The 14023-nt window shown below is 35.1% G+C and overlaps 1 protein-coding gene across 2 annotated transcripts in view; it reads right to left on the bottom strand.

Annotated features, from left to right (window-relative positions):
* The window catches only part of NAV2 (neuron navigator 2), a 321401-nt gene that overhangs the window by 69849 nt on the left and 237529 nt on the right, over positions 1-14023 (bottom strand). For both annotated transcript variants that reach the window (XM_058161305.1, XM_058161296.1), the window contains 2 exons: positions 7041-7179; positions 350-641 (listed from right to left, as the gene is read on the bottom strand). In XM_058161305.1, the coding sequence (XP_058017288.1) occupies positions 350-641; positions 7041-7179 (431 nt within the window). The remainder of the gene's footprint in view (positions 1-349; positions 642-7040; positions 7180-14023) is intronic.

The raw sequence follows: 14023 nt of genomic DNA on the forward strand, positions 1-14023 counted from the left end.
TAGATAGATTTTGAAGTTAAGGAGAGATTGAAAACCAATCGAGAAACTAGCTCTTTTTAAAAATTCTGTAGACACCTTTTAGATTTATATAAATTAAAAGCCCTATTGATTAACACTATTATTCATGCAAGCAAATGCCTTTTCCTGATCAAATCTCAGTTATCAGTATCCCTTTAATTTGGCAAAGACAACCAGGAAAGAAGATTTATTGCTATATTCGCCACCAAAGAGGAGCACGGATCAAAATGCAGTTAAAATCCTAGCAGAGGAAAAAAAATTTAAAAAAAAAAATACTAACAGCATACATTCTTGGCCTGCACTGCATGGCTTTTGGCTGTGCATTCCTCACCTGTTCCAGGTGTCTTCAAAGTTCCCGAGGTGGCTGCCGTTTTCATCCTCGGTGTGGTAATACCAACTTGAGCTGACATGCCCCGTCTCCAGGATCCCGTCTGTGAAATGACAATGTTCTTCCGTCCAGAAGTGCTTTTATCGGATTCATCAGACACATCAGAGGGATTCCTTCTCCATTTAGATCCAGACTCCATTTTTACACCGCTGTCTGAGCCTCCATCTGATTTTTTTATTTCATCACCAGACCACAAGGAATTCCGCTCCACTTGGAAATGCTTTTCAGTGTCGGTCTGTTGGAAAACAAAAATGAATCAACTTACACTGCAAACTTTTCTTCCTCCCAGGAAGAAGGATAGATAATATTTCAACATTTTAGTAATTCCTTTAGATAAGAGTTCTGGTTTTAAATTTTTAAAAAATATAAGAATAAGATATTGATCTACAATCAGAAAATTAAGGAATCTATTTTACATTTCTAATACGCTGAAGTAAAAATAAGCAAACAAAATGCAAACCGTTCAACATTACACAAAACAAGATTAAAGAAAATATATATATATATGAAAAGATCTGCCTTGACGTTGTGCAGCTTCCTTGTCCCCTGTAATTTTGCACAATACCTTTCATCGCAAAGCACAAACTCATTCACTTCAAATATGTGTTGTGAGCTTTTCCTTTGTTCTGCCTTCCCTATCTCTTTGCTGGCAATTTGATCTGTGGAGCATGAAGAGGCAGCTTTTTGTAACACTAAAGATAAACGAGGCTCTCTGTTTCAGCCTTGCACAAACTTCATCATCAAGTGAGGTGAGAAATGGTTAGAAGTGACGATGATTCACTTACTCCCATCTCACTGAATTTCAACGCTGAGGTTACTTATTTATTCATAATTAAATTTATCACTTTGAATTTACGTGAGTGATTAGGGCTCTTCAAATATAGCAGTATTCTATTTTCTCCTTTCTCATGATGATTACACAAGAGACAATGAGCTGGGCTGTATTCTGCATTCGCCCTCTTTGTTCCACTTATACTGCCTTTATGAACTATCTGAAATCATTTGCAATTCAAATCACTGACATGGAGACCAATGCCAAAATTGATTGGAAAAACTCTGAACATGCTACACATATGGGAACCACCCCCCACACACAAAAAACAGATAGTGAGAGATCCATCCTGTTCATTTTTTCCCCCTTCTGGTTTGGTTCTGCATCTTTTTTTTTTAATACAAATAAGTAAAACTTTTGAAAATTCGTGGATTTAAACATTTATGAAACTCACTGGTTTCAAAGTGCAAAATACTGAATAATCAGGCACCAAATACAAAGACAGAAATGAAAGGTGACATGCTTTAATTCTTCAAATGGTAAATGCTCCACCAATTCTAAATCCAGGTTTGTGCTGAGTCTTCAAATCTTTATAGTTCACTTATAAACCACAAATGTGAATGAAGGCGTTTTCTGTAATTCTTAGCAGGGAGAGCAATGTCTTTTTTTTTTAAAGGAGGGCAAATAGATTTCAGTTTTCTTCAAGCCTGATCTTCTCTAGGTAGGTGGACATTATTTCTAAAATCCAAAAATTAATATAACTATTAAGAAAGATTCTGGGATTTACAGCCCCATATATTTTAAAAGCATCTATTCTAAGGAAGATTAATTAAAATTGAAAAGCAGCACCTTTAAAAAATATATTTTGCAAATTGTTTATCCAATTTGAAAGTATACTTTATAAATATCTCACCCCATTATCCTATATTATTCTTCATATAAAGAGATCAGAGTGAGACTTAAAGAATAGCATGCTACTGATCCTACAGTATCATCCTGTGTTGCTAATCTCACTCTGTATGACGGTGGGGAAGGGAAGATTATATTAAAAATGTACCCTATTAGGATCCTACAATGTAGTTCACTATTGCTGCACCCTTACTGCAGATTACTGGCAGGCTGCTTACAATGCAACATAGTCCTCTTAAAAATGCAAGGCAAAGGTGAGACTGAGGTGCTCTAAGACTGCTAGATAAAAATTGTCAATGGAGAACAATGACAAGTATTAGCCTATTTTAAACAGTTGCAAACAGAAACTTTAACTTTTCTTGTCTGCGAAAGCCTTGAATTTTAAAAAAATGAAAAACAATCATATTATTCATATACAATAAAGGTAATTAGCAACTAATCTGTCTAATGTACATACTAATATGTAAGTTAATACGCCTGGATCTAGGGAACAAAAAAAAGGCAGCCCTTGTAAGGGGAAAAAAAAATCACGGAAGGGCTGATCTGAAGCAGGGAAGCTGCAGGTTCAGAAATGCCCATGTGTCTCCATTTCCAATTACTCATCCCAAAAGTGGCTTTTCCAGTTTATAAAAGCTATTTGAAAATTAATCAACATGTAACATCTGATTTGCCTCCAAGAAGTGGGTACTTCACAATCAAAATCAGCAACGAAGGATGCAATGGAAATCACAGTTTGTCAGTTCAACTAAATTAAAACTAAGATTTGCTTCATCAATGCTCCATTAGTAGATGTTTGGAATATGATGTGTATAATCCTGAAGTCCTTGACAGAAGATTGGATATGAATGCATTAAATAAATTTCTGAAATTATTTATTTATTTGTTTGTTTGTCTCCCATCTAGCTGCAAGGTAACTCTCAGATTCCAAAACAATGATGATTATATGCAAGGTCCCGAATGGGACAACTCGCTGCAGCCAACTCGCCACGGTCAAATCGCCACGGCCAATTCACCACAGGACAAATTGTTGGGACAATTCAACAATTCAATTTAATTATTTAAAATAGTTTATTTTTTTTTATTCACATGTCATCTTGTCCCTCCTTTGGTACCCTTTCTTTCATGATTCTACCCCAATTTTTTTTTCCGATATTAGTGTGATTCTTGTCCTGCAGTGAAACATCCGGTGGTCTTGGCAAATTGTCCACGGTGAATTTACTGCGGTGAGTTGTCGTAGACCGTGCAAGGTCTTGGATTCCATTACCCAAAAATGCTTTAGAAGGTGTGAGAGCACAACAAACGCAACACTAGTTGGCAATACTTTAAAGCAGCAGGGCAACCTTAACACCTTCCCTGTCCATCTCAAGGCCCCTTTTTGATCCAAAGCATCTTTTGAAGATGTAACCTGAAATGCCACTGAGCATCACAAAACAGTCTGGAAAACTCCTTCTGTCTCTTTCCCAGCCGTTCATGACAGGAATTATATCTAAATGTTTCCACCCATGGATTAAAATTCTGTTGAAGAAAGATTCACAGGACAACTTTTCCAAAAATATGAGCTCTTTCATGGAATGAAAGTACTGGAATGAAAATACTGGAGGCAATCTGTCCATTCATTCTAAACCATGTGATACAACTATACAAATTAAGCAAATGGAATAAACATGGACAGTTCTATCAAAAATGTAGCAATTAGTTTCACTTAATTGGGGGGCGTGGGGATTTAAATACAGAACGTGAATTCTATTTTGGCAGAAAATTCAGAATGGTCAGCATCTAATGCAATCACTCTGTGAAAGGAAGCTCATAGAGGGTTCCTAGGGTGAATGAAGCTCTTGTTTTACAAAGAGCAGCTCCTTCCATTCATGGAGCAATCCAACTAGATTCCATCTAGTATAAAAAGTCTCAGCATACATTTTACTCATAGACATAGATTATTCTCTGGTAAAGACAGCAAGCACTCTGTTATTCATACGCAATCCTATCTATTTAACATAAGGTTGTTTTTTTCTCCTCAACTCCGTAAGGCACATTTTAAAAGTAGCGTATATCAGTATCTGAGTTAAGAAACAGAGAACAACTGAAAGAAATTTGTTGCTATAGACCATAATTTTACATGTGTAGGTTAAAAATCTAATTTAATATTTGAATAATAGGCACAGACTTACATTTTTTCTTGGTATTAGTAAAAATATTTGTGATTCTTCTAATTTAACACATAAATCTATGTAAAAGTGTATTTGTTCCAGCTTTTGAATTCTCCCAGGAAGTAAGATGACTTAGTTCATTGTTAAGGCACACACACATAAAAAACAGAGATTTCTGATTTATTCTTACTCCTATTTACTCCCATTGCTTTTGATTTATACTGTAAAGACTAAGTGGATGGATGAGAAATTCATGTGATTCACATATTGATGTGAATTTATCTAATTTGTACTTTTCAAGCTAGTCTGTGAATTCACAGCCCTGATGTATTTTTCTGAATTTTGAGATGCGGTCCTCAAAACAAAACAAAAATGCACACAAAAATATGATGACACAGGGAAATAGCAAAGAAAAATGGATCATCATTTATGGAGAAAATACTTGCAAAAAGTATGTCAATGAAAAGTGCAGAGCAGAAAAGCAGAACAGGAGAAATGTGCCTCAAAATAAATGAAGCGCTGGCAGCACTTTTTCGGCTAAAAATTTTTATTAAAAGACACAAGCTTATAATAAAACATGTACTCTAAAACAGAGGTCTCCAACTTTAAGACTTTAAGCCAGCAAAGCTGGCTGAGGAACTCTGGGAGTTGAAGTCCACAAGTCTTAAAGTGGCCAGGGTTGGAGACCTCTGCTTTAAAAGGTGCTGCCAGATTCCTCCTGATTTTTTGCCATCAGAGACTAACATGGAACTAACATCCTCCTACAAATTCTCCTGCCAGAGTGAGGCTCAGAAATGATCAAGATGCAGCCATTTCCCCAATAAATCATATTCATCATCTGGATTGGTGTGATAATCAAAACAATGGGTTGGTTTCCATTTGCTAAGAAATGTGCACTGAGAATTCTGGGGAAATTGTTTTAATTTTCTATAAATAACAATAGCACTTAGACTTGTATAGCACTTCACAGGGCTTTACAGCCCTTTCTAAGTGGTTTTACAGAGTCAGCATATTTCCCCCAACAATCTGGGTCCTCATTTTACCGAACTCGGAAGGATGGAAGGCTGAGTCAACCTTGAGCCTCGTGAGATTCAAACTGCCAAATTACAGGCAGCTGGTAGCCAGCAGAAGTAGCCTGCAGTACTGCACTCTAACCACTGCACCACCATGGCTCATAAAATAATAGTTATGGGAGGAAAAATGCAAGCTGCAGCTCTCACATTTTTCAATGTATATATTTTGAGGGGTGCTTCAAAGTAGGGCAAAGAACATCAAGTTTAGAATTTAGTGTTAGTGGTTTCAAACTCAAAGCAATAAAATCCCCAGTTTACAACCAAAGGCAAAACTCTTTCATGCAACCACGACTATGCGCTTAAGTAAACAAAGAGTAATACGATTCCTGCACTGGTGTACAAAAGCAATTTAACACTTTATGACAACTCTATGTTACATCAAGGACTGTTATTAAAATAATTTTTAGTTCTAGTCAAAAAGGGGTGGGAGAAGGAAGTAAAATAACAACAAAATATTTATACAGTTGTTGAAAGAATACACAATTTGACCTTGTTTGGGTTCTGTGTGTGTGTGTGTGTGTGTGTGTGTTTAACAAGAATTATATGTACGTGTGTGTGTATATATATAAATTGGGATCATATATATTATGTTTGTGTGGAGATATCTATGTATATGTATATGTATATATGTGTATATGTATATGTATATGTATATGTATATCTCTATCTCTATCTCCACACAAACATAATATATATGAACCCAATTTATATGTTAATAGTTCAGAGGCAGAAAATTATTAAAAAGTCTTAACTGATTCAGGATTCTTTACTATGTTGCCTGTCGGACGAAAATTTGATGAACAAGAAAGTAACCTTAGAATATAATTTACTTGTGAAAAGCAGCCAAAAGTTGCTTTTAGCTTGTAGCAACATGCAGGTCTTGAAAATCAGAATATACTTAATTAAATAGCAAGTGTTCACATTTCTTCTCAGAATGTAATAACACTTGAGATTTTGGGTAACCAAAACTAGATTTCTATTCCTTATTTAATATATTTAAAAACAATATGGCCAGTTCTGAAATATGAAGTGTCTGTGTGAGTAGGACTGTGTATTTATTAAAACATTTAACACCATATTATCGGACTTCAGATGTACAAGTAGTACTAAATATTCTCAAAATCTGCTCTGAAGTGTCTCTGATTTTTTTTCTAAAGATTTGAGAATCCAAAGGAGGTTGTCTGAGAGAAACAAACCAATTCTCTCTGGTGACAGATGGGTAGTACTGGACATAACTCTTCATATTCTGCACATGAAGGGAGCCAGTGACATTACAAACAAGTCAATAGCAGGAGCGGCGGTGCTGCCATTACCTGATCACCCAATCTGGGGCAAACCAGTAACAACCCACCACTAGTTAACAGAGCTAGGACATTCAGTAGTTTCTCTCTTAATCTCAACACCTTGTCATCTCTTTCAGCTATGTATCACACAATTGGCTATGTAAGCACATAAATACTGTACAATGTTAAGCAAGAACATTATTATTCTAATCCATACTAATTATAATTTGGCCTCTTCTCTCTGAGTAAGTCATCCTTCAAAGCAAGCATCAGAATTTCTAACTGTTGTTGCTATGCTTAATTAGTTAATGTATTTAGAAGTCAACCCTGACATTCTTCAATTATTTATTCTCTTTAGTTACAAATGAGAAAATAAACACACTTAGTTCTTGGAGCAGTTAGTGCCTTCAGCATTATTAGAATTTACCTGAAATTTAAGAGAAACCTTACCTGGGATTCTAGGTTCTTCCGTGAGGATGCAGGGGTATTGGCATAAGAGCTGATGGAGGAGCTTGTATTAATGTCATCAGTGCTGAGGTTATCTATGGTATCACTGATACCACTGCTGACAGAACTGCTGTCATCCCAGCTGCAGAGAGACAAAAGAATCCCCATAAAGATAATTCAAATAAGCAGCTACAAATAATATACCAAGAAAGCAGAGTTTTAAGAAAATATTAAGATCTAATTGGTTTTCAAAATCTTCCAACATAACCCAGGGATATCCTAAGCAAACATCTAAGGTAATTTTTCACACTGCTTTTTAGACATATTCAGAAAAGAATAAGGTTGCTTTTAAAGAAATACTACAAAAGTACTACAAAACTTGGAAGGAACAAGAGAAGCAGCCGCAATTTAGGGAACAATGGGAGAAAATCATTCTGGATTTGAAAATAGCAATCCAGAAGTCATTTTAATATTCAATTAGTTCTTATTTTAATTATTAAATAAGAGTTTCTAAACTTTAAAAATGCTTTACACAGATGCACTGTATTTCATGTTACCATAATTTTGTTTTGCAGGCAGTCATTCTGCTCACCAATAATGGGGATCAAAGTTTCAATTTATCATTATCATCATCATCATCATCATCATCATCATCATCATCATTATTATTATTATTATTATTATCAGCAATCCTGGAAGTTGTGCAGACCAGCTGTTTATGGGCTTGTGGTACATCTGGGTTTACATGGTTTGAAGTGGCTGAATTTCTTCTGTTTTTGGAGGGGGGAGCATAATTTAAAATCTCACTGCCAGCCCCATCTGCCAATTTGGAGTTCTCATAAAGTTAGTTGCTTTCTTATCAGCAGTACCCTGATATAGTTGTATCTTTTGCATTTTAAGTATACAGCAGTATACTTTATTTAAATGATCAATCATTGGCAACCCTATAATATTTCATTTAAAATCAGCACTGTATGAAAAATTGCTATAAATGATTTCTATTAAAATGCACATCAAAGAACAATATTTACTTTTTTTTACAAAGACCTCCTGCATTTCTCTCTCTCTTTTTTTAAAAAATAATTTTTATTAAACATTTTCAACATTAAAAAACAAAACACAAATTTTCACTCATTACAACATTTCCATATCGGTATCAATATCATCCATAACATTCATATTTACATAAGTTCTACTTCAATGGTTCAACTATCCTATATTATACAGTCGTTTGAATTATAGCAATATTTACAAGTAGCTACAACACAATCATATTATCATCAATATTATATAGTTCTTATACAGTAATTTTACTCCTATTCTCTAGCCATATATACCATTTATTCCAAACTTGGTAGTACTCCGATTCTTCTCTCTCTTTCAATTCTATAGTGAGCCTATCCATCTCTGCACACTCATACACTTTTCTTATTATCATTGCCTCTGAAGGAATATTAGTCTGTTTCCAATTCTGAGCGAAAAACGATTCTGGTTGCAGTTAGTATATGTAATATTATATATTGAAATTTTTTAGCCATTTCCCCATCTATAATGCCCGATAAAATAGTTCTGGCTTCACTTTCTTCCAACTATTCCATTATTTTATGCCAATACTTTCTGGCTTTGGGGCAGGTCCACCACATGTGGTAGAAAGTTCCCTGTTTATAGCTACATCTCCAGCATTCAGGTGAGCAGTTTGGAAACATTTTGGCCAATCTGGTTGGTGGTAAATGCCAATGGTAGAACATTTTGTAGAAGTTTTCTTTATAGGCTGCTGACATCATTAATTTATAATTTTTCTCCCATAATTTATCCCAATGGTCTAATTCAATACTATATCCGAAATTTCTAGCTAGAATTTTTCTCTTTTTAATATACCAATTATCCATTTCCTTTCTTTTCCTTCTATTTACTCAATACAAGTATTTTTTAAAATACTTTTTATTAAGAAGTGTATGGTTAACTCTACTTGCATTCCAATAACAAAAAACTACCATGTCACTATTGGTTATTTAATTATATGAGAAATTATGGAGAACATTTCCTTTGTCCCAATTTTACCAATATTTTAGAGAAACTTCCCATGATATACTATTAAAAGAAATATTTATGGATAATTATGCGTAATTGCTAAGGGTGTTTGGTGGACGAATACCTATGTATTAAAGTTATGATATTATATAACCAGTAAATAGGATTGGGAAATACCAATTGGGAGCAGGGCGAAGGGATCCTTGGGAATTGGATAGGTATGATTGAGAAACCAGAAAGTATCAAGTGAAGCAAAGTTTGAACTGCTTCAAAGAGAAACTCATTTGTGTTCCCCAGGGATGCCCTCAAAGTGTACCTGTGAGCAAGCCTCCTTTCATAGGTGTCCCTGACAGAAGGATCTGCCCTTTCATCAACCTTCTCAATATACAGACTTCTAAATTCAGGTGCAATTGGCAGAACGTAATATAGAATAAGAGGTGTATCGCAAAGGGGCCTGCTGGCTCTAATTTCCAAAATTTTAACCAACGAATGATCATATCTCTCCGTTTTTAAAAACTTGCTATCCTCTTCTACCAAGTACAAAGGCTGGATTACTATGTTCAAAACTACAGATGCAATTTTACCATTCCCTGAGTGTAGCCCAGAAAGTAATACAAATACTACACATGCTGGTGTGACTTTCACATTATATGCTTTGCATTAAAGACAAATGCAAAGAGAGACAAAAATGAATATTTATGCATTTTTCACAAGGTAGCCCTAGGGAATTATTAGGCACTCACCCAGCTGTTTGCAATTTATTATGAAATATAGCACATAAACAGTAATTGGAAAAGATGAACTCAGAAGATATGATCTGGGACTGAGCTACTAATTTCAGTAAATAACTGTCAGACTATGATTTTGGTCAGATCTACTAGTTCCCCAATTACTGATTCAGAATGCAAGCTCCTCTCTCCTTTCTTGCAGGAAAAAAAAATTCTTCTTCCACAAACACTAATTACCTTCTGAATTTTTGGGAGATAATTAGATTTTTCTGCCATTTCCTTTGAATTGAGAGAAAGACATCAATTTAATCTCCGTGCAGCCATTAATATACTATAGTATATTAATGCCATATATATCAAAGCTAGTCATGATATTTGCATGGAAATAAAGAAAAGCTTATGTTGTAATATATCCCATTGAAGTTTGTGGGAGGTACAGATGACAAAATGTATGACAGATCTATAAAACCATATCATCTTTTCAATAAAGGAAATCAAAAATGGTTCTTTTAGTTAACCTGCATTAGAAAAAACAGTGACACAATTCCTAGGCATCAGCGTTTCAGTTCAGGTAGTCCTCGAGTTACAACCACAATTGAGCCCAAAATTTATGCTGCTAAGTCAAACACTTGTTAAGTGAGTTTTGCCTCATTCTACGACTTGTCTTGCCACAGTTGTTAAGTGAGTCATTGCATTTAAGTTAGTAACATGATAGTTAAGTGAATCTGGCTTCCCATTGGCTTTGCTTGTCAAAAGATCACAAAAGGGGATCATGTGGCCCCAAGACATTGCAACCGTCATAGTTGCCAGCATCTGAATTTTGTTCACGTGACCATGGGAATGCTGCAACGGTCATAAGTGTGAAAAAGGTCCTAAGTCACTTTTTTCAGTGCTGTTGTTAACTTTGAACAATCATAAATGAACTGTTGTAAGTTGAGGACTCCCTGTGTACAGGTAAAGATAGAAAAAGGAAATACAATAGCTCTCTTAAACTCTTGCTTTCCAGACTCTGTAAGCAAAGATAGGATCATTGCAATTTAGCTAAGGCAATTAAAAACCTAAAAATTTATTCAGTTGACCAATCAAATGACACATATGTTGGATACTTGAAATCAGGTATTTAAAGACATTGAAATGTGTTTGAATATTAGTAGCTTGGGTTGATAGTTAGGCTGTTGGTTTGAGCTTCGAGCTTGTCAACTCAAAACACACTGACAATGTCTCCTCAAACGAAACTTTTGCAACCAATTGCCAGGTTTGGAACTCAAACCAATAGCCCAATTTAAAGACATCTCTAGTTTGCCTCATATTCTATCTAAGGAAAAACACAATTTTAAAAGGTTTGAAAAAAATACTGAAATACACTCTGTGAAAATAAGGCGTTAAAATTGTGAGAGGATAGAAACAGTTTTTTTTCAAATAAACGTTAACAAACCCACCATGAACTGTGAAAAATTTCCCATTTATAATTTATTAAAGTTTGATTATTTTAATACAGTTGTTATCTGTTAACTCCCATGAGTCTGCATGGAGCCAGCCCTTTAAAAATAGGACACATAAACAAACAAATAATTCCTGGATTATTATGGATTATAACCATAATCACAAGAAATCTCCTTTCCCTCAAACTCTGAAGCTGATATCAGACTTAAAGAAAAGCATACAGAATGAAATGTGGCTTGGAGTATGTCAGCCTGGCATGATTTCCTCACAAGCAGCCTCCAAATCCTAACTATGTTCTGATTAACAATATACTGAAGGATATTCCTAGGTTGAAGCCACCTAGTTTACTTTTCCCATTTCCCATAACAAAACCAATACTTTTAAAGAATATATATGCTATTCTCCAACAGTCAGCTGTTGCTTCTCAAAAATTTACAAACCAAGTAAGGAAATCTCATAGTTATTTGTGAGAAATATCATCACTCTAATGATTCGTTTGTATTTGTCTACTAGGAATAGTCAGGTGTATATATTTTTCAAAAAATCTTCCCAACCAAGAATGAATGACAGGCAGGTGCTTTTAAAGGGTTTACTGAACTGGAACGAGTTGGAAGGCACTTTCTTGTGTACTACTAAGTAATATATTAAGAGTCTGAGACTAACTCTCTTTGTAGTTAAAAACTCCCACAAAGGTTATCTTACACTTCAGAAAGGAAGACCTTGTGATATTTACATTGGTAGCTTTCTAAAATCCCTTCTGAAACATTTCAAGTTGCATTTCAATCTGGGTATTTGCTTGCTAAATTCCCTTTTTCTAAAACATTAGCTACTCGCTTCTTTTTGTACAGCATAAAAAAGAATTTTTAAAGGGAAGGAAAAGGCCATCGAGCATGTTTAATTATACTATAAAACAATTTGTTTCCATTGTGCCCCTTTGGGATTCCACCCAATGCTGACATCATGGTATGAGGAATTCCAAGAACGATATCCTACAATTGCACAGGATTTGTTATCAAAGTTGTGTCATCAGCCTGCAGGATAAATGAAGACAGGCTGCTGCATGTTGAAAAAATAAATTAGGGGAATAATAATTTTATCTTTTAAAAGTCTGTATCTCCAGAAATTTAAAACATCCAGAGATTTTAAAAGGTCCTGTTTTATAACCTTCCCCTACTTTATTAAACATTTTTTAAAAATGATGCATTTAAATAATGGAAGAGGCAATCAATAGATAAACATGTATCAGCTTTTTCATCAAGCTTCTTGATCTTATTGAAAAACAAAGCACTTTTTCTCTTTGGCTATCTATTGGTATAGACCAGTGATGGTATTCAGCTGGTTCTATTAGGTTTGGCTGACCTGGTAGCGGTGCATGCACAAAAGGCCCTGTGTATGCGTGGAGGTGGCGTGTGCGAGCGAAGCGAGTGTGCACGCTCACATTTGTAAACCAGTAGCGAAGGTAAGGAATACCACCCCTGGTATAGACCTTGCAGTAATAAACCCATGCCCGGTATCATCACCTCACTGAGGGATCCTTCTTTCTGAGTTTTCCTCCCATAGAATTATTTGATCATCATAATTTAAGCATCTTGCTCTGTTTATTTGCCGCCTTCTTAGTTCACTTCACCACTATATTGAATGTTGGTGTTGCCTGAGAGGAAATGCTACTATCAATCCATTGATGTCAAAAGCTAATTGAAATGGACCTCAGATGGACTTTATCAATGAAAAAGTGGATTAGAAATCCTATCTAAACTCATTCATTATCTATTGGATTGTGGACTATCTATCTGCAACGAAAGTATAATGCTCATAGAATATATATATATTTTAGGTTTATTAAGGAATAAATGCAGTATATTTAAGAGGAATTTTTTAAAGCAATTCAATATAGGAACGTAGTTGAAAACTGCCAAGTAGTAACAAGTTATTTTCTTTCATTATAAGTACCTAATTACAACTCATTTATCAGCTGGTCTTTATGAGGCCTTTTAAATCTTGTTCAGCCATAAACATAGTTAATAGTTTGTCTAAATGATATCACTTACATTCCAAAGCAAGATCATAATAAATAACAATTGTAAGCATGCTTATAGGAAAAAAATGTGACATTATTAATTGGCATTTTAAAAAAAAATAATGAAATGAGGATTGTAATGCTCTAAAATCTTTGTTTAGATGTGGTATGAAACTTTCACAGATGCCTTAGTCATATTACCTTACAAGCACCTGGTTAGAGAACTTGCTTTTTTAAAAAAAAATGGGTAGATTCGATTGGACTACACTTGCCATTATCCCCAGTGGAAATGGAAGGCTGGCCTAAGAAATCAACCCCTTAAAAGGACAGGGAATAAAGTAGGAGTGTCAAACTGGCGGCCTGCGGGCCGGATGCATCATGCACAGGCCACGCCCACCCTAGCTCTGTGAATGGGGAAAATGTCATGAAATGTCACAATGGCAATGTGACGCCACGAGTTTGACATCCGTGGAAATAAAGAAAGCAAAGCAACCCAGGGCCTAGCACTTTTGCAATCTCTAAGCCCCTCCAAGATCACACCCCTGAAATTTATTTGAAAAATAATAATTATTTTGTCTCTGTCTCTTTTAATACTATAGTATATCTGCATAATTGCAAAATCTCAGCATTCTCTGGCAAACCCACTAACCAATAAATATATGATCAAATAAATTGGTTAAAAGTGTGGCCCTTGTCTGAGAAATAGGTTTTCCATTGCTGAGATATATAAACATAAAATGAGCACAAAGCAATTAAAGAGACATCAG

This window comes from Ahaetulla prasina, chromosome 1, assembly GCF_028640845.1.
Source record: "Ahaetulla prasina isolate Xishuangbanna chromosome 1, ASM2864084v1, whole genome shotgun sequence".
Lineage (NCBI taxonomy): Eukaryota > Metazoa > Chordata > Lepidosauria > Squamata > Colubridae > Ahaetulla > Ahaetulla prasina.